Source organism: Cydia strobilella, chromosome 13 (assembly GCF_947568885.1).
Source record: "Cydia strobilella chromosome 13, ilCydStro3.1, whole genome shotgun sequence".
In the NCBI taxonomy this organism is placed as follows: domain Eukaryota; kingdom Metazoa; phylum Arthropoda; class Insecta; order Lepidoptera; family Tortricidae; genus Cydia; species Cydia strobilella.
Window position 1 is genome coordinate 7,929,257 of NC_086053.1, and position 19,914 is coordinate 7,949,170.

At 37.3% G+C, this 19,914-nt stretch overlaps 2 protein-coding genes across 2 annotated transcripts; both read right to left on the reverse strand.

Annotated features, from left to right (window-relative positions):
• Positions 1-1,811: 1,811 nt before the first annotated feature.
• LOC134746592 (androgen-induced gene 1 protein-like) lies at positions 1,812-4,814 on the reverse strand. Its single transcript, XM_063681016.1, has 2 exons — positions 4,527-4,814; positions 1,812-4,437 (listed from the first exon to the last, which is right to left on the reverse strand). The coding sequence occupies exons 1-2, from the start codon at positions 4,671-4,673 to the stop codon at positions 3,880-3,882; spliced, it is 705 nt and encodes a 234-aa protein (XP_063537086.1). The 5' UTR covers positions 4,674-4,814; the 3' UTR covers positions 1,812-3,879.
• A 1,552-nt stretch (positions 4,815-6,366) lies between these two features.
• Positions 6,367-17,424, reverse strand: LOC134746593 (dynein regulatory complex protein 1). The gene is made up of 16 exons (XM_063681017.1): positions 17,235-17,424; positions 16,139-16,326; positions 14,532-14,767; positions 14,237-14,443; positions 12,076-12,243; positions 10,773-11,151; positions 10,586-10,683; positions 10,235-10,360; positions 9,885-10,010; positions 9,042-9,084; positions 8,861-8,945; positions 8,549-8,628; positions 8,049-8,189; positions 7,538-7,640; positions 7,125-7,288; positions 6,367-6,598 (listed from the first exon to the last, which is right to left on the reverse strand). Exons 1-16 carry the CDS (start codon positions 17,366-17,368, stop codon positions 6,408-6,410), a joined length of 2,469 nt encoding a protein of 822 aa, XP_063537087.1. The 5' UTR covers positions 17,369-17,424; the 3' UTR covers positions 6,367-6,407.
• Between the last annotated feature and the right edge of the window lie 2,490 nt (positions 17,425-19,914).

Genomic DNA, 19,914 nt, shown 5'->3' on the forward strand with positions numbered 1-19,914 from the left:
GATACATGAATATAAAATTCCGTTAGTAAAAAGTACAGTTATAAGAAAGCTGATGTGTGTAATGACCAATGCACACTTGAAAGCTGTATTTTTACTAAAGAATGTATAAAACCTTGGCTATGATGATGCTATGGTTATTGCTATGAATTATTAATTATATAAATGACAGAAACAGCTGTTTAAATTGTGTTACAAAATTAATTTACTTTCGAAATTCAGTTCTAGTCCCATTATAGTGTATATAGTAGTGTATATGTTACCAGTTTGAGTTACTATTTTTTTACACTTTACAGCTAAGGAATTCAAAATTTAAATTAATCAAAGAGAATGCAAATATGAAATGACTTGTTTTTTATTATATGTCGATTTTGTATGATTAGACAGCAATTTAATTTTGATTCTGAGACGAAAAATTTAATAGTTTTCTCGATGGTTTTAAAGTGCAATGTATTTTATAACACCTGGGCTATTTTATTTAAAGTTGTATACTACGCTTTTTTTTCATCATTTTTATGTTATTTCTTCTCAGAATCACGAGCTCTTTCAATCCTAATATGAGGTAAAAAAATATTTCCATTCCGTTACCATTTTTCATAGACTTTGTATTAGGTTCTATTATGATAACGGAACGGAAGGATCGAAAAATGTATGAAAATTTTCTCTTAAATAAAATTACAAAATCCGCAATAAAAGTATTACAAGTGTAGTGTTATAGGTAGATCTTTAAATAAAATGTCCCGCCTAAGGTTCACAGATTTTATTAAGTATTTTTCTTTATTAAATGAGGCTTTTTAAAACGAGACTGACGTTTTTCTTATTTGTAAGTCAAAGTTCTATTCTATTCTAAGTTGGCAGCAATTTTGATAGCCCAGACTGTAAAAGTGTTATTTAAAACGGCTGCACTCCGCGCCGCCCGGTGTGTGGTGTGTGAGCTAGATAGTGATATACGTTAACTATAGACGTTGTCGGTATTTTTGTTTAATTCGTCCAAGCTTATAGTCTGTATCTTTAGTTATTTAAAAGAATATAAACAAACCACAATTAGGTATTTTATTGGGCAAGAAAATTCTTCAAGTCAATTAATTTAACTCGAAATGCCAAAACTTACAGAAGTTTTACTACGATATATTACTTACTCAACGTAACAACGAAGCTGCTATAAGCGTGCTGTTTTGTTAATAGGAATATATCGGAATGATTTGATTAATCAATAGTAATTTAGTTTTGTAATATACGCTATTACTTCGCCCTAGTAAAGAACCTAAAACAAGATCGAATATTTAGCCATTTGAGATAGAGGGTAGATGAAAACATTACACGGTTAAATGAAATAGGTTAAAGCCAAAACGATGAGGAACAGATCCAGGCAGTTTTCTTTTTGGTTGGTTAACTGATATACGTTTCAAGTACCCGAAAATGTAAAAACACATTTACATTTATTTAACTACCTAAAGATACAGACTATAGTAAGTACCTTTCTTATCCCTTAAGGTGTCATACCTACCTACATAATTTTCAGTTGTTGCGATTGTTAACAAAAAAGCATTTAAATAACTAACTAACACATGATTGGCGCGAAAGTGTCTCGCCGCGACATAGACTACCCTTCCCCCTTAATTCATACAGTTAGTAAAAGACGGGTAGTCTATCTTGCGGCGAAATACTGTCGCGTCAATCATGTGCTCGGCCTACATCTACATCTAGTGCGTAATTGTTTGAATCGAATTTGAACTACATCTACAACATACTAAGATCTCTATATGGGCACGTAGGTATCTTATGACTCATTTTAAATGAAAACACATTTGTAATAAAAACAGTATTGCTTTATTTAACAAAACTTAGCAAGTGATGGACTTATTCTATCGCCGATAAGCAATATGAACACTTCATTACAAAATTATAAGTACTGAAAATTAATGATACAAGTACAGGTGGGCAGCAGTTTTCATATATATTGCATAACGCATTACAAGAGATTATTAACCCTTTTAACGCCACTTCTATTAAATATAACGAACCATCGCAACCCTTAATGGAATGTGTGAAAGTCTACTTATATTACACTGTATCCGTGCGCGTCAGTCGTCAGTATACGCCTTTGGCGGTCAAAACGTTAAATAACTATAAATTATACAAAGTTGCTGAAAAAACAACAAACTCAAATTTTCAAGAAATGCGACTAAATGAACACTTACATATTTGTCATGAAATCATGAGTTACGTATTAATCTTTATAGGCTAACACACCGTAGGATAAGGATTTTCCTTACCGGGCGAGTGCGCGATAAACTGGCGAGCGAAAGCTAGGCCGTTTAGAAATAAAAGTCGGGCAATCCCTGTTCTACAATAGGATTGTAAAGATTGCTATTCTCAATAAAATTCATTATAAAAATAATATTTATATAAAGGCCTATCTTTAACTTAAAAGAAATCTTAGGTCTTCGCTTCTACATTTCCAGATTAGTTTGTGACCAAAATTTACATAATTAAAATAATGAAACATGCTCTCTAGTTCACTGGTTATTAACGAAAGTAATGAAACATGAACCAAGCAATATTAGACGAGGCCACACCGTTAAACAGGTAATTTTTGACGTAAGTACCTATTGCTTTTGTGTTCAGTCACCATCAAAAATATATACAGGTTGCTCAAAAACATCTGGACCTTTCACTTTGAGCCATGTCAAATATTTGTGAGAACTTTGTATGTACTGATGTTTCCGAAGACGACTGTGAGTAAGTTTACGTTTTTTCCGAAATGCTTTTAAATTTTATTTGAGATTGGAATTTCAGAATCAAAAGGAAATATCAATTTAGTAATGTAGTAATACAACCCCATACAAATAATTAAATTGTTTTTCATCAGATTGCTTCTAAATAGCTTTATTTCATTCTCACTTACAGGAAGGAAGGAAATATATTTCCTTTATTATTGTGATTGGCTTAACCTTGTATTAAAAATACTGAGTGTAACACAGGCAATATTAAAATTGAAACCTAATCTTAAAACCATCCAACTTTACAATGTTGGGTTTATATTTCTCTATTGTTAACAATTTTGGTCTAACATATTGGACCATGTACTACATGGTACTTGTATTATTGTTAAAATACCCATAATATTTTTTTGTGTATTTGACATATTACAAGCTTAAATTTTCCTAGGACTAGGTCATTTAACTATTTTTATAGCTATGCTATTATATGTTTAGCATAGCATATCACAGCTACACTTGGAAATTAGGTCATTTTAAAACATGTTAATTTATCTAGGCTTTCTAAATAGTTGTATAATTGTTGATGTCTGATACAGAAGTTCCCAGACACAGGCTTGACTAACAAAATCTATACATTTGCTTGGATTTATACCATCATATCATAAAATATTAAAGGGACCATATAATAAAATAAAAGAGTGGCCAAACAAAAAGGTTGGGAGCCTCTGTATCAGTAATGTATTCCGTAAAGACACAAATGAGTAACAGGATTGAGACTTTTTACTAACAATGCCCAAAGCAACGCTAGGTATGGGTTGCAACATGCCTGGTTACTATCAGATAGAGCTCTAGGTACATCTAGACCTATTCCTGTAGTAAGAACAGAATTCATATTATTATTATTCGTATTTAGTAGTATAGGCTACTTTATTTTGCTATTATGTCACTGATCACAACCAGTTTATTTAAAAATTGAGACATACTGCATAAAGAAACAGCTATAGTAAGCACAAGCCATAAAACATTATCAATCAACCACTTCTTTATGTAAGGGCACCAATATACCATCCCACTTATAATAATCATATTACCATCCCAATTAGTAATAAATAAGTTACAAGTACTTTCCTAACCCTATTTTGTACTAAATGTTACATAATTACTTAGCTTTTTTCTTTCCTGACTTAACTGTCTTCTCTATTTCTTTAGACCACACAGCTTTGTTCATGCTTTCTCCAACAACATACAGTGATAATACAAATCCAAGACTGAACAAATAAAATACAACTCTCAATGGCCAGTTGAGTACTTCCAACACTGGATAGACCCAAGCTCCAGTATGGACATAGATGACATGTATCCACACCATATAGCATAACATGAAAGCGGTCAAAAGGAAAATACCATGATTTCTCGGTGGATACATTCTGAATGATGTTAGAAGTTCAATTAAAGTAAAAGCAACAATATTGGTATGCATGACATGGTTCAACCATGATGGGAAAATTGCATCCAATCTCTGTGGTAGAATCAACTCCCTGTCAATGGCGTAAATGCCCCAGAAAGTGATGCCAACAAACATTGCCACTGGGAATGCTAATGTACTAAACAAGGTGTCCTTTATGCGTCGAATCAGTGGCTTCGTTGACGGCGTCGGCTCGTTGGTGCCCCAAACATCGTTTGTTAGCGCCACAGTGAAGTACACAGTTTGAATTATCTGAAAGAACAGACAAGCTCTTAAGTATGCTTTAAAATGATCTGACGGATGTAGTTCAGAAGGTCGTTTTCCTATCTAAAAGTACTTACGGCATCAATGAAAGTTAAAAACTTTAACTTTCCTCCAAAGGATCCTGCACCAGTCGTGCCCGGGAGTCTTACATACGTGTGATCGTAATAACACCCATAGGCGAACTGTAAAGCCCCAAGCAAATGGAACAAAATTTGACCCGCCATCGTAATTATTTACTACCTAGGGGTAACTGATAATTATTCGTCAAATTCCTATTAATATTAAGTTTTTAATCACAAATTTCTGAAGCTATCGAACCAACTTGTTCCAAATCCAAATTAAAGCAAAGCACAAATTTTGACTTGACAATACAATGACAGAACTTGACAGAAGACAAACCGGACGGCGTTCCGAAATTATTCCCAACATCCTCCCAAGAATACCGTACATTCTCCTCACGTGTGAAAGTCAAAAACCGACATTGGCAAATTCACCCTGTGCAAAATTGCAGGGAGTAAAAGCCAGATAGGAAAAAAAATGTATTAGTTACGACTTGGCCTGGAAGTTTAGTCTGTGCCAAGCTTTTAAACTGACTGCGGTGCTCCACACTAACGTTCGCGGCTTCGCGCCGTGATTCGCGCATGAGCGTGGAGGGCCCTTTATGGCAAGCACTCCAGACTACGCGGCGCGAAGCCGCGAACGCGAGTGTGGAGTCGATTTCGCTGATTAGCGAACTAGACTCCACACTTGCGTTCGCGCATAGTCTGGTGCGACTATAAAATACGTGGCAAGATAAATAATATTTATATTATATAAAGCGGCTATATTTTACGGTTTTACAACAAAACAAAATGGAAAAATAGCTAAATCACGTAAGATGCCATAGATAACTAGTAGTTAAGATCGATCAGCTGATGCTTTCCGCCATCTTGGCGAGAACCAAACTGCGAAATCGCCGTGAAGTTTGCGAGTGTGGAGTCATACGTCAACGTCGCGACATGTTCTCTCCGCGATTCACGCATAGTCTGGGTCTGGAGGGACCTTTAGGTGTATGGTCTAGGTACTTCCGTGTATGGTGGCGAAGCCTATTTACTGTTTTTTGATGGACACTTCATATATATATATATATATAGATTTTCCTCCTTTTACTTCTACACTCCATATTATAGCCCGCTCCAGACTACGCGGCGCGAAGCCGCGAACGCGAGTGTGGAGTCGATTTCGCTGATTAGCTAACTAGACTCCCCACTCACATTCGCGGCTTCGCGCCACAATTCGCGCACGAGTGTGGAGGGAGCTTGAGAGACAGATAACGAAATTTCGATTTTCGCGGTAGATCCACTATTGTTTATGAGAAATACCTAAATAAAGAAATAACTTTGTATAATAAAATAATATATATCTTTTATTGAAAATGTCTTTACATGGCACTCTATAGATATACACACTTAAGTATCTATAAACAATACAATTGACCGCCCTATACGGCGAAAACATGATTGAAAATATTATATCATATATAATTCATTTATAAAAAGGAGGGCGCGCAACTTTGCCCTTTTTTGTAACTTTGCCCAGGAACCTGTTGCGTAGGTATAAAATTATTTGGAAAGAAATAGATTACGTCGTGTTTTAACAATAGGTATTACTAGGTTTATTTGTATGGATAACAAACTTCAGGATAACAAATTGAGTTACAAATTCTTAAAATTCTATTTAGGTTTATGAATAGTTAATTATAGGAACAAAAAATTTAAAAATTAACAGACCGCAAAGATACAGGTAAATAGGTATATAACACAGACATTTATACAGCCAAAAAAAACGTAACTAGATTTTTCGCTAAAGTAAAATTTCATTCCATGAAACAATTAACACTAACACATGCATCTACAAAACAGAGGTCACAGTACCTATTTAAATATTTATCTCGTCGCGTCAATATGACTTATTAATGTTCAAATAGGCGGTAGTCTCGAATAAGCGCTTGGTGCATCATCGGGGATTGTGCCCGTGAACGCTTTAGGGTATGAACCCATGTATTTCGGCAGCACCACGGGCAGTTCGGGCAACGCGCCGCGCATAAGGCGTCGCAGGGCCGCGTTGCGTCGACGGAGACCGCACACCTCTTCATGAAGTCTTTCTCGTTCTAAAAAAAACATTTTATTTTTGGAAGCGTTGGTGGTCTAGTAGCGGTGTGGCGTGCGACTTTCAAAACGAAGTTGACGGGTTCTAACTCTGGTATGTAGTATTAAGTAAATCATCAATCGCTTTTTGATGAAGGAAATCATCGTAAGGAAAACTAGGAAGATCAGATTGCAGTCGCTATCTTAAAAGCTAGTGCCTATGTCAATTGTTGGGATTAGGTTGCCGAGCGGAGAGCGGACTCCCAGGTCTCCCAATAGGGTATTCTCCTACTAGTAGAATCAGTTTCTGTTTTAGAACTGTCAAAACGATTTGCTAATATGGAATTTATATGAAACATTACACAATGACGTCACGGTCAACTCACCTACTTTTTATATTTCTATCCGATTTATTAAATAGAACTGCTATCTATGTTTTTCTAATAATTATCTGGTGCTTTATTTTGTGCATGGTGTGAAATAATTTATTTTAAATACAGTCAGCGGAAGACGCCAACGGTATGACGAAAGTGGCGAAGTTTTGCTTACCTTGTAAAATTGGCAAATAATTATTAAGCGCCGAAAGCATTCCATCCCAAAACCTGTCCTTTTCTGATGGAAAAACATCTTTCCACTCCATCCAATACTGTTGTACTTCCTCAGATTTTAATTTACGGGATGGAGTTGTAAAATCGGGCGGTTTCACACTATTCCTAAAACATTACAGGTTTATATAACGTTAGTTCGTAAACGTATCAACTTTTATTTTTACACAAAGTACGATGGAATTATGCTAAAGTGGAACAACAAATGGCAACTCGAAGGAAGGGTCAAAGTATTCGAAAGCAAAAGCGTATGAATCAAATGCGTGTAGTGCATTTGTCCCTATCTCCGAATTCGAATTCAACGTAATTAATAAGTTAGTTAACATGCTTAAACACCATGTATTTGTTCATATTTACAGTATATCATAAAGTCTCCTTTTCTCCGGCGGGACGAATACCGAGACAAACTCTCCTAAGGCTGTAAGTACCTGCATTGGTTCAATTTCTAAGTAGTGCCCCACTGAAAAAAAAGGCAAATCTTAACTACGAGTCTTAAATTACAATATTACCAAGAACTTGCCAAAAACGAACTTTAAAAATATGAGAAAGTGTTTAGCCCCAACCAAGAACCTGCTCTTGCCTCTTGCCCCAAATTTAATTGTATCAACTAAAAACCTCTTTTAATTACGCTGACAGACCGTATAAATCGTTACAAGGTATACGACGTATATTAACTTTTGGCATGATTGCAATTAAAAATATGCAGGTATCTGTTATATTTTTATCGTTCTCCTACTTCTCCTCCACAAGTCCAACGAAGTCCTCACACAAAATTTAGATTTTTCGTACACACCGTATTTTTAAGCTTATTACCATACGGCGTCTTATTAATTTTGACTGTATAATTACAAAACAAAGAAGTTCATACTTGGGCAAAGGAAAGGATTAATGGCCTTGGTGCTCTTAGCAAGTGAGAGTTGGGAAGTAACCGTGACACCTCGCGCGTGCGGTCGCCGCTGACCTGCTGAGACTCCTGATTCCGTGATCGCGCTAGTACCCGCTGTGCCCACTAAAACATTATAATTGATAAGCATTCATAGTAATATCATGGATAACCACTTTTTAATAATAAATATTTTCACTACTATAACAAAAAAGGTGTATATTAGGTTAATACGGTTTAAGCATAGAGTCAGAGGAAGCTAACTCTGCAGCGATGGTGATAGCACAAACTGTACAAGTGTTATTTTAAACGTCAAACTTCTATGAAATTATAACGTTTAAATATCGATGTACAATACCCATTGTACATCGATGCGTTTAAAATAACACTCGCATAGTCTGTGCTATCAAAATCGCTGCAGAGTTAGCTTGGTCTGACTTTATAGGGATTTTTAAGGAGTTATAAGTGAAATATAAAATATTTACCACTCAGTTCTCCGCATTTTTGTATAATTTCATCAGCTTCTGTCATTAGTTGTACGTCTGACGGCGATAATTCCTGGCCTCTGCAATAAGAGGGGGTTACTTTAGATCTAAAGACACAGGGGTAGCTAGGTACATAAGGCAGTAATCAAACTTTCTGTTGTTTTAATTTAAAATCACAAAACGTACATAAGGACCGTCAAAAAAATTACTGCTCATGATCATGATATTAATACTTTTGTAATTTTACACACACACACACATACATTACAACATACTGGCAAAATTACAAACTTGTAATAGGTTGTTACTTACCTAAACCCTACGTGGATTGATCGAGATGCACTCGCTGAAATACTTTTTGCCACACTAGATCGTGCCCGGATTGAGGACCTATCACCTACACAGATAAATTATCCAACAAATTAAATATTCGTTCCTAGGTTACAACAATATCTTACATATGTCAATCTTTAATTTAATTGAGAAATATTACCTCGAACTGATCTGGGCATTGTGTGACGTGATGCGGCATCCTCCTGAAATGCGGCATGTTAGTGGAGTTTGGATCATAGTTACCTTACCTATATCAAAAGAAGGCATAAGTAGTTATATTATGTATATCGTCATAAATTCATGTTCACAAGTTGGAAGCAGTGGAAGGTGAAAGGGAAAAACCGCATGTATGCCGTAAAACTATGCAACTTTGCCCTGGAGTATTACCGTGAAACCTAAATTTAACATTATTTTTTTATTGAATTGGTAGTATTTGTATGCATGTTTCAGTACAGGGATGTTGCGGATGCCGATTTTTTGACATCCGCGGAAGCGGATGCGGATTTTGAGATTAGGCACATAAAAAACGTCAAATATTACACGTTAGTAATTTTTATAAAAAAAAACGAACAAGAATATAGGTGCCCCACAGTCGCATGTCTATACTATACTAAAGTCCTAATAAAACAAACTTTTCACTTCTTGTCGCTGTCCGTCATAGGCTAAAGCCTGAAAAACAATCCGTGCTGATCAACGAATCACAAGAACAAAACGAGATTCCTATTGGCTAATGACGAAATTACCTAGCACTTACGCCGCCGCTAAGACGTTCCTGTACCTACCTGTTCCACATCCGCATTAAGCTCCGCATCGATTTTATGCGGATGCTGATGTTGAAAATAATGCGGAAGTTCCGCGGTTGCGGATGCGAATATTCGCAACACCCCTGTTTCAGTAGGCAAAGTTATTACCTTTGAAAAATGTGCCATCGTATTTTGGTGCGCAGGTCAGTCGAGTTTACTAATATTCCAATAATTACTTAACTACTAGTTTAAACGCTTACAAGAATAGAAGATTGGTCTATGGATTCCGATTCGTTATCCGTCCCAACACAAACGGGACAAAAAGCGTAATTCAAAAAGACTTTGCACAGTAACTCAACATCTTCCTCGGCTTGAATTTCAAGAGCCTGAAAAACAAATATGAGTGTTATTCAAATTTCTTGTAACGGCAATAAAGGACAAGTAGGAAATGTATAAACTTGCACTTATACAACAGGGTACCCTTGAATTTTGTAGGTATGTACTAATAATCATTAGGTGGTATAAATTCTGAACTGAACTCTGGTCATGAAATTTATAAAGCAGATGAATTCAATGTATATAAATGTAAGTAATAGTAAAGATAAATTACCATAAAAATGGAATCTAAAGTGCACAAGTTTCTTGATGTAAGCTGATATTTTTCTATAAGCTTTAGTAAACGATCTTCTACTAGAAATCCCGTGTTATCAGCGACCAATTGAAGGATGTGTCGTACCTAGAAATCAAAGGTTAATCAGACTAATAGAGCACCGTATGTACCATCAGGAACCGTGATTGTTGATCCGTTTAGGGTCCTAGTTAAATTTGTTGTTTAATACTTACGCTATGGAATGTCCAATTTAGCTAGAACCCTAAATGGCTCAACATTCTCAACAATCGCGGTTCGTGACTGTACCTACTGCCCAAATATGGATAATACCGAAGTACATCATTTGTTTACCAGTTTATCTTTTGCTGTTTTAGCTACCATATCCTTAGGATCGACTGTTTCCTCTTCAACTAACGCTACTGCTTGAGATTCACTGGATGCTTCATGTTCTATAATAAAATCAAATGTTTTAAAACTTAGGACCTACGAATTAACAACAAACACATAAAAATACATAAATCAAAATTATTCTACTTACCGTATTTCCAGAGAGGGTTTTTTGGGAGAGGTGGCGGTGGCGGAGGCGGAGGCTCTGATAAAATATGAGCATGTAAAGCAACCTCCGCTAGTCTCAACTGTTTAGCCAGTTCTGTGCATCGCGCCACAGACATGCGCCAAATCTGACTAAATTTGTAATTGTTAACATGAGCAAATTGATAAGATTTCTTTTCCAAATCGTCCATCGCTTGCATTAACTTCACGATTTCCGTGTCGGCCTTGATTTCTTCGATAGCTCCATCTTCAGCGGCTTTACGGATTTTCGCGCGCAATTTATTAGCGACATCGGACATTTTATTAAGCTTACGTTTCTGTTGCGATCTCACAAATACATTTTCTTCTTCACGTTTTTTCAAAACCTGATAATGATATATGTAACTTTATTACCCTTTTTAATCATACTATTCACACAAAGGGCATACCTACTTACATAGACGGCTATCGCGCTGGCACTGCATCCGGAATGTCCGGATGCGGTAAATTTGTGTAATAGTTGGACATACGTTATATATGGTCGACCTTCACCGATACGTCAAACGGAAGAAACTTATATTTTATGAAAGAAGATCAGTTAAGCCGTTTATGAATTATCGCTAAAAGTTTTCCCTTATTATTTTATTTAAAAGCCGAGCAACCCTTATTTGTGACCGGATTTTCGCAGGCAACCACTGTATTCGCAATATAATTACCATCGTTTTGACATATAATTCAAGCGTCAGACAGATGAGTGCAATTATCGATATAAACTCACCTGTAAGTTTAAACAAGGCAACCACATAATGGTGACCGGAAAAAGATAGGCAACCTAATTGATTTATGTCGTACAAGTTGTATACTTACCATTGGAACTTATTTCGTTCGTCAGACAAGTCGGTGAAATTTAAAGAAAAAAATTTTTTTTTTCAAAAATTAATTAAAAATAGCCTTGACCATATTTCTTTAGGCAACCCTATTTATTTATGTTCAGGCATATATTTTCTTTCATAAAATATAAGTTTCATCCGTCAAGACGTATCGGTGAAGGTCGACCACATATAACGTATCTTTAGGCTATAAGCAAGACTGTTTAATTGAATAATTTAATCCTTATATTTTATTAATGTTATATACAAATTGAATAATGCTTGACATGTAATATTTAAAAATATTATAAATAAATGTCTATGTTTATGAATCGAAGCATGTCTATTACGCTGCTGTAGAAACCGCAACAGTGTGATATCCGCTTCAGTGGCCCTAAATCCTGAAGATATAAATTATGTATATTCTTATGATTTACCCACTTGATAATTATACCCAATCTTTTCCGTATTTATTATACATGTGGCTTTTAATTTTTCGAGTTCTTTTTGTAGTTCTTGTATCAAGACCTCTAGCTCAATTTTGGCAACGCGAAACTTTTCATGATGATCCCACATAATAGCTTCCATCTCTAGTTTATGTTCTTCCAGCTGTAAAAAAAATACTAGTTGAATACGGAGAAAAAGATCAAAAGCCATTCTTACGAATATAAGTCGGGCCATATTTACGACGATATGTGTGAAAGTCGAAAGGTGTTCAAGTCTCGTTTAAAATGGTGTCAGAAGCACGAAGAGCAGTTAAAATTGGACATCATTGCGAAACATCATTCTAATCGAGATTTTCGCCAGTTTTGGAAGTCTACGAATCAGCTAAACGGTAAAACAAGCCTGCCCGTGAGCGTCGATGGAGTGAGCGACAATGGGTCTATAGCAGAGCTATTTAGAGATCATTTTACAGTTAAGTCACCTTTGGGACCATCGCAGGCGGCGGATGCTGCGCACTGCGGCTTTAGTGGGCGGGAGATATGTACTCGGTTTACAGCGAAAGATGTAAAAAACGCTATAAGTTCGATAACGCGAGGGAAGTCTCCCGGTCACGATGGCCTCAGTGTGGAGCATCTGCATCATGCTGGTCATCATCTAAATAGAGTGCTTGCGATGTTGTATACTTTTTGTGTACAACACTCATACTTGCCTGCAGACATGATGAAAACTGTAGTGGTCCCAATTGTAAAAAATAAAACTGGTGACGTCAGTGATAAATGTAACTATAGGCCTATTTCCCTCGCTACAATAGTCGCAAAAGTGCTTGACTGTCTGCTGAACCGACAATTAGACAAGTGCTTAACTTTACACGATAATCAGTTTGGTTTTAAACCAGGTCTATCGACTGAAAGTGCTATTTTGGCGCTAAAGCAGACAGTTAGGTACTATACGGACAGGCGGACAGCCGTTTATGCTTGGTTTCTAGACCTATCTAAAGCATTTGACCTGGTTAATTATAACATCTTGTGGCAAAAGCTAGATAGTTTGGAAATGCCAGCCGAGGTTAGTAGTATTTTTAAATATTGGTACCATAACCAGGTCAATGTGGTCAGATGGGCGGATACATATTCACAGCCGTATGGACTTGAGTGCGGAGTGAGGCAGGGCGGGTTGACCTCGCCTAAGCTGTTCAACCTCTATATGAACGCGCTTATAGAGGAGCTCAGTAACACCCGTGTCGGTTGCGATGTAGATGGAGTGAGCGTTAATAATTTAAGCTACGCTGACGACATGGTGTTGCTGAGCGCCTCAACGTGTGGACTTGCCAAGCTCATCTCCATTTGCGAGCGATACGCAGCGAGCCATGGGCTAATTTATAATTCTAAGAAAAGCGAGTGTGTCGTCTTTAGGGTTAAGGGTAAAAGCCCACCGCTGTTTCCACCTGTTAAACTATATGGCCAATCACTAAAAGTTGTCGATAAATTTAAATATCTAGGTCATGTGGTGACATCCAACCTCAAAGACGACGACGACATTGAGCGCGAGCGCAGAGCGTTGTCCGTCAGAGCGAATATGATAGCCCGCAGATTTGCTCACTGCTCGAGGGAGGTAAAGCTCAGTCTCTTTAGAGCCTATTGTACTTCCTTCTACACCAGCAGTCTGTGGGCAGACTATACGCGTAAACGGTACAACGCTCTGCGCGTTCAATATAATAACGCGTACAGGGTGCTGATGGGGCTGCCTAGGTTCTGTAGCGCGTCAGGGATGTTCGCGGAGGCGCGGGTAGACTGCTTCTACACCACTATGCGCAAGAGAGCAACCTCCCTGGTGCGCAGAGTCCGGGCTAGCTCCAACAGCATCCTGACCATGATTGCAGACAGGGTTGACGGTGTTTATTTGAACAACTGCTGCCTCATTCATGTGCGCAGGAACTTATAAATATTTAAATCTGTAAATAAATATGTAATACGGAATTGATAATAATATAATTAATTTTGCTGTTACTAACCGTAGTATAAGATTACTATTGGTCGTTGAATAAAGAATTTAATTTAATTTAATTTAATTTAAGTCAAATTGTAATGTCGCTACTATTTTGAAAAACTACGTATTCTTCGTACAACGTATTTGTTCATAACATAAACGTCTGAGAACGGACCTGTTCAGTTTTATACTCCATATGAGCTACTTCCTCCTTATCACGTTGCCTATATAAAGCATCCCATCGCTTGTTATTGTGGTCGACCATAGCTTCACGCTCTATCTCGATGGCTTCTTGTATCAGGGTAAGCTGCTTCTGGTAAGCTCTCTGCATTATGGACACCTGCTTTTCAATCCTTTCCGAGAGTTCTTTTATATCCTTGTCCTTAAATCATATTAAGAAATGGCATTAATATAAAAGAAGAAATGTGGAATGCTTATATATTATCAACTAAGATTCTGAGCCAACCTACTTGTTTTTCTAAATCATCGTAATAAGCGATGTCCATGAGTTTGAGGTCGTTCTTTAACTCGTCAACCATTTTAATTTTCTGAGCTAAAAGAAAGTCGCATTGGTCCTTCTGCTCTTTCATGGCAGCTTGAATGTCCAGGGGATCCTTGACAGCTAACATGACATCCCAGTTTGCCGTGATGACTTCATACTGCGCTTGAGCGTCCTTAGCTTCTGCTTCCAGTTTTTGCATAGACACTTGGAACATTATTATATATTTATTAATTAGTTAGGGTTAAAATAAGTGGCAAACGGAAATTAATATACATATACCTATTTATTATTTGCAAATGAAATACGTTTGACTACCAACATTTATTGAGTTTCAATTTAGGTAGGTACCTAAACAGTGAGAGTTGATAACTTTGCCCAGAAGTGACTTGGGCAAAGTTGCCAACACTTTTTTTTTCTGAAAGTGATAACTGCACTGGAAAAAAGTTCACCATGATTATTATTATAGGTACGGATTTATTTTAAAAATAATAATCTTTTGCTCTCATGACATGACGCTAATACCGAAACAAATTTTTAGATACGTACTTTTTTTTAAACATTTTATATTTATTTATTATGTGGACGATCGGATGTGTGAAGTGTCGATACCATAAATGAATTCAGCACCCCCGATTTATACGAAAACGTTACCAAACCCGGCCTAGCAGCTTTACTGATATAGATAATCAAGATAAAAATGAGAGCCCTAAATAAACCTTCAAGAGCGGATATCTCAAAAACTATACAAGATATCGAAAAACTTGACTGAATAAAACTTGTAACAAATTAAATCTCTTTTCATTTTGTATAAGTGGCCAAGTCCTTCAGACGCATAGTTTCCGAGATATAATGGAAAAACCTAAAAATGGAACCTTCAAACCCCCCTCCCCCCCAGCACCAGGGCTACGGCCGGGGACTTTTGATATGTTCATCTCCTAACTAGTCCAAACAAAGCTACGAAGTTAAAAATTGTGTTCCTTGCATTTCCCTCTATACCTTCTTATTGCTTGATGGCCTACTTTGCGCGCCGCAGTTTTATGACCAAGCTGATGTGAGTGAGCACGGGGTTGTCACTTGACAAGTTTTTGTACCTATACCTACTGAATTATTATTTTTAAGATAAATATGTAGGAATTACAAACGTTGAATCTGTAAACATATTTTTTTTTCGGAGATTGCATGTGAGTGGAGATTGAAAATATGTCGGTCCATATATTGTCCGGAATTTAAAAAAATGTTATTTCTGCTTCCTTATTCTTCCGTTTATTCAGACATCCGTAAACAGAACAATATCTATAGATTTAGGTTTCGAAGGCAAGGCATTATGTATTTTCAATTTTGCGCAAGTCGAGCGGCAGCCCATTGTCATACGCCTGCCCGGGAGGCGCGCCGGCCAAATGTACCTAAACTGCGAAGTGACACCCCCCTGCCGGAGGCTCGGGCGGCCACTTTAATCATCGGTGGTTACTTTGGTGACCTTGGCGGCCCCGTCTAGCGCCAGGCGCTGCAGCTCCTCGGCCGCGGCGGCCGTGGCGTGCTCAATAAGGGGTCAAGTGTGATAACCACGTTACTTACTTGTCTGCTTCTTGGTAAAGAGCGCACGACGGATAACCTCCCGCTCATCGGTAGTAACTTTGACGTTGGTGACCTTGGCGGCCCCGTCTAGCGCCAGCCGCTGGAGCTCCTCGGCCGCGGCGGCCGTAGTCTGCTCAATAAGTCCGGGTTCCTCTTCCAACGCCGCTTCCTCAGGAGGTGCTTCCGCTCTATAAGTACAGAGTATAGATTATATATATACGTATATAAGTACAGTCGACAAGAAAACTAAGTGCAGAAAGCGCTGAACAAAAGTATGGCAGACAAAGTCCTATTTTAATGACTAAGGCGAAAGTGCTAAATATTCCTTTACAAATAACTATTTCCGTCATTGCAAATTGACAAACAAAACGTTCGCTTACTCGTACCCAACACAGACCACTTACCTAATACGAGAGTAAGTATGTAATGTAATAGATAATAAGACAACTGGAACTGTCGGCCATACTAATCCCGTATGGAACACGGAATACAATATTAAGGTTACCTTATTAACATGTTTTGTCTGTGGTATGGAAGCAGTTTACTGCAGTTGCGGTCACACAACATATAAAAATAGTTTTTTAGAAACCGTCAAACTGTTTTAGTGTAAAATAATGTAAGGTGCAACTATCATCTGCAATGTTAGACGCTGCAACTACCTATCATCTGCAAAGATACTGTGGCCAATGATGATGAAGGTGCAACTGAGCGCACTATGTGGTAACCGGAATCTACGTAAATTAACCCTCATAACGAAGCGTCTAAACGGTAGGTACTCTATGACATGTTCAAGTGCAGCTAATTACAGCTTGCAGCACGTAGGTAGGTACCTCTACCTACTGCAAGCAGGTATCGTTTAATAGGTATAATATTAAAATAGGTACCTACACCTACCGTAAAGTCACGCGACAATAAACAGTCGTGATGTCGGTACTAATTGATAGCCACAAAAATCATACATTTTACTATACATTTTACACATGGACCATTATAGAGGTGATGTCTGTTTACGTATAGTACTAACTATATCTCGGGTCAAATAAGACGACATCATCACTACGTAGATAGCCCAGCAACAACAATAAATTCAACTTACCTTTTGATAGCCTCCTGCCGGCGCTTGATACGGAGGGCTCTGGCTGCCTTCCGCTCATCAGGATCCTGCGATGATACTTGAGGTTCTTTCGGGGCAAGCACATTATCCTCGTCATCATCGTCTTTTCCGTACATATTGGTCACTTCGCGGCCGTGTGTTTGTGTATAAAATGTCCCATCAAACTGCTTCAACAAATTTCGTTGCTATGGTGACGTGACAAGAGACGTGAAGGTAAAGCAATAAAAAGTAAGTATATAGGTAAAGTGTCACCATCTTGTGACACTTCAGGCAGTGTTTAAAACCTTTTCCTTTTATTCCTATTTTCACGCTAGTCTGGCGCAGGCTGAGGCGAGTTTTCTGTTTGTAGGCGCTTTTCGCTACATACGGTTTTTCCCCTGTCATCGGCTACGCTCATAGATATATATCTAACTAAAATACGCTCGTAGTTTGAGCTGGCACTGAATGTGTGCAACAAACCAAACCTCCTTAGGTTTCCGGTTATGCGTAAAGCCTGACCAGTAATATATATGTGCCATTTTCAACCAAAAGGGTACTTATTGTCGCTTGTCAGTAAGGCGCTATTTACATATAGCTTCAAATAAAAATCAACTTTATCGATAACTAACAATGTGGTACCTTTTGATTGAAAACGTCGCATATCATCATTGTCAAGAGGGCGCTGTTCTTTCCTCAGAATAGAGGTTCTTTCTCATGTATAAGGTGACAGTTCAGTATACTATGAAAAAATTTGTTCCAGTGAAATTCCGCAACATGGCGCGTGATCATATATTCCGGTCAGGCTTTACGACTGTGACAAATAGTGATAAACAGCTGTGTGCTTGTCAAAATATTTACTTACTTGCAGTTTATTAAGTAAAGATATTTTTAATACAAATGCTCAAAAAGTGCTACTTTTCGTGGCTGTTTAGCGTGCGGAAAGTTGGTTTTCGCGAACTAGTGGTTTTTACTTTTCCAATTTTTTTAAATTTATACTTGTTTCAATTCATGACTACTTATTGATGAGTGTTTATATTAGTTTCCTTTAAACGTCGTAATCAACATAAAAACGAAAAATATGCATATTTCATATTTTATTACTTACCTCTTCATCATTATAAGTATTATAACACGTTTATTTTTTAATGTTGAAAAACCGTTCTTAATAAGTTATCTGAATGGAACGGAACGTCTGTCAAAGAAGAGGCGTATTTTCTTACTGCAAGAATGTTTTAAGTTTCCAAAGGCAACATTCGATATTGTTTTTATAAATATACGATACACAAATAATCGTAAATAACGATATTTAGGTAATAATAGTAAAATGTTTTAATATTTACAATTGTTTCTGTCTTATAGAACATGCATTTGAAAAAAAAACTCATTGAAGTGGGTTCGATAATAATAACAAAATCTATTCTAGTCGATTAAAAGCTAGAAAAACGCCTCTTCATAATGTCAATGATGTCACAGAATTAATAATATAAAAAGTTTCGAATTCCATTCCTTAATACTTGTTGCTTTTCTTATTTTTTCGCAACTGTATTAAAAAACGTCGTTCGATACACGTGCGGATATGTCATTCAGGTAATGACATGCTTTCCGCACTAGCATCGAAATGTACTATTTTCTACTTGTAAGTTTTTATAATCTCTGGCTGGGCTGGGTTACACGAATTCCTAGATACATATATGGAATTTGCAGGACGTAGGTAAAGGCCTTCCAGGATTGAGTTTGATGATACTTGCTTTCAGCAGGCAGTAGGATATATTATTAGGGTTCCGTACCCAAAAAATCACGTTTGTTGTATGGGAGCCCCATTTAAATATTTATATTATTCTGTTTTTAGTATTTGTTGTTATAGCGGCAACAGAAATACATCATTTGTGAAAATTTCAACTTTCTAGCTATCACGGTTCATGAGATACAGCCTGGTGACAGACAGACAGACGGACGGACAGCGGAGTCTTAGTAATAGGGTCCCGTTTTTACCCTTTGGGTACGGAACCCTAATAAATTACAGTGTTCATGACACTTTTGGCTATGACAAGAAGAGAGGTCATTGTGTTTTCAGTACCAAAACGGTATTTTTAGAGATGCCTCGCGCGCGCCGCCTAGGCCGAGGCACGTCTACACTGGCCGTTTTGTGCGCGAGGAAATTGCCTCGCGCGTATGCTCGCTCTGTGTGGACCCGGCTATTAACTGTTTCGTGCTCCATCAAAATCACACTAAAATGGCCTTCCTACTTTTAAATGAGGTCTTGTTCCACCAACAGTGTTGGTTTATGTCTTTATGACATTTTGGATACAGCAGTGAAAGAGTTGTAATAAATATAATCAGATTCATTAACATAATCAGAATCAGACCAGATAAGTTAACATAATCACTTTCATTACCTAACAAGTTCTATAATATAATGAAAAAGCACGCGTATCTAGTCTAGGATTATGAGCCTAAAAGCGGTTCATTAACTTGCATGTTACGAGCAAGTGTGTTGAAAAAGTAAGTTGTGAATTGGATGTGTATCGAATTTACGATTTAACTAAAACAGGTTTTGATCACCTGTATATTTTTCTTATGTCCTTTAAGGTCAGACAAAAATTAAAAAGTTAAAAACATTGCATTATTTTGTTCATGCAACAGCTTTAAAAAAATCAAGCCAGCATATTAATGCATTCCCCGT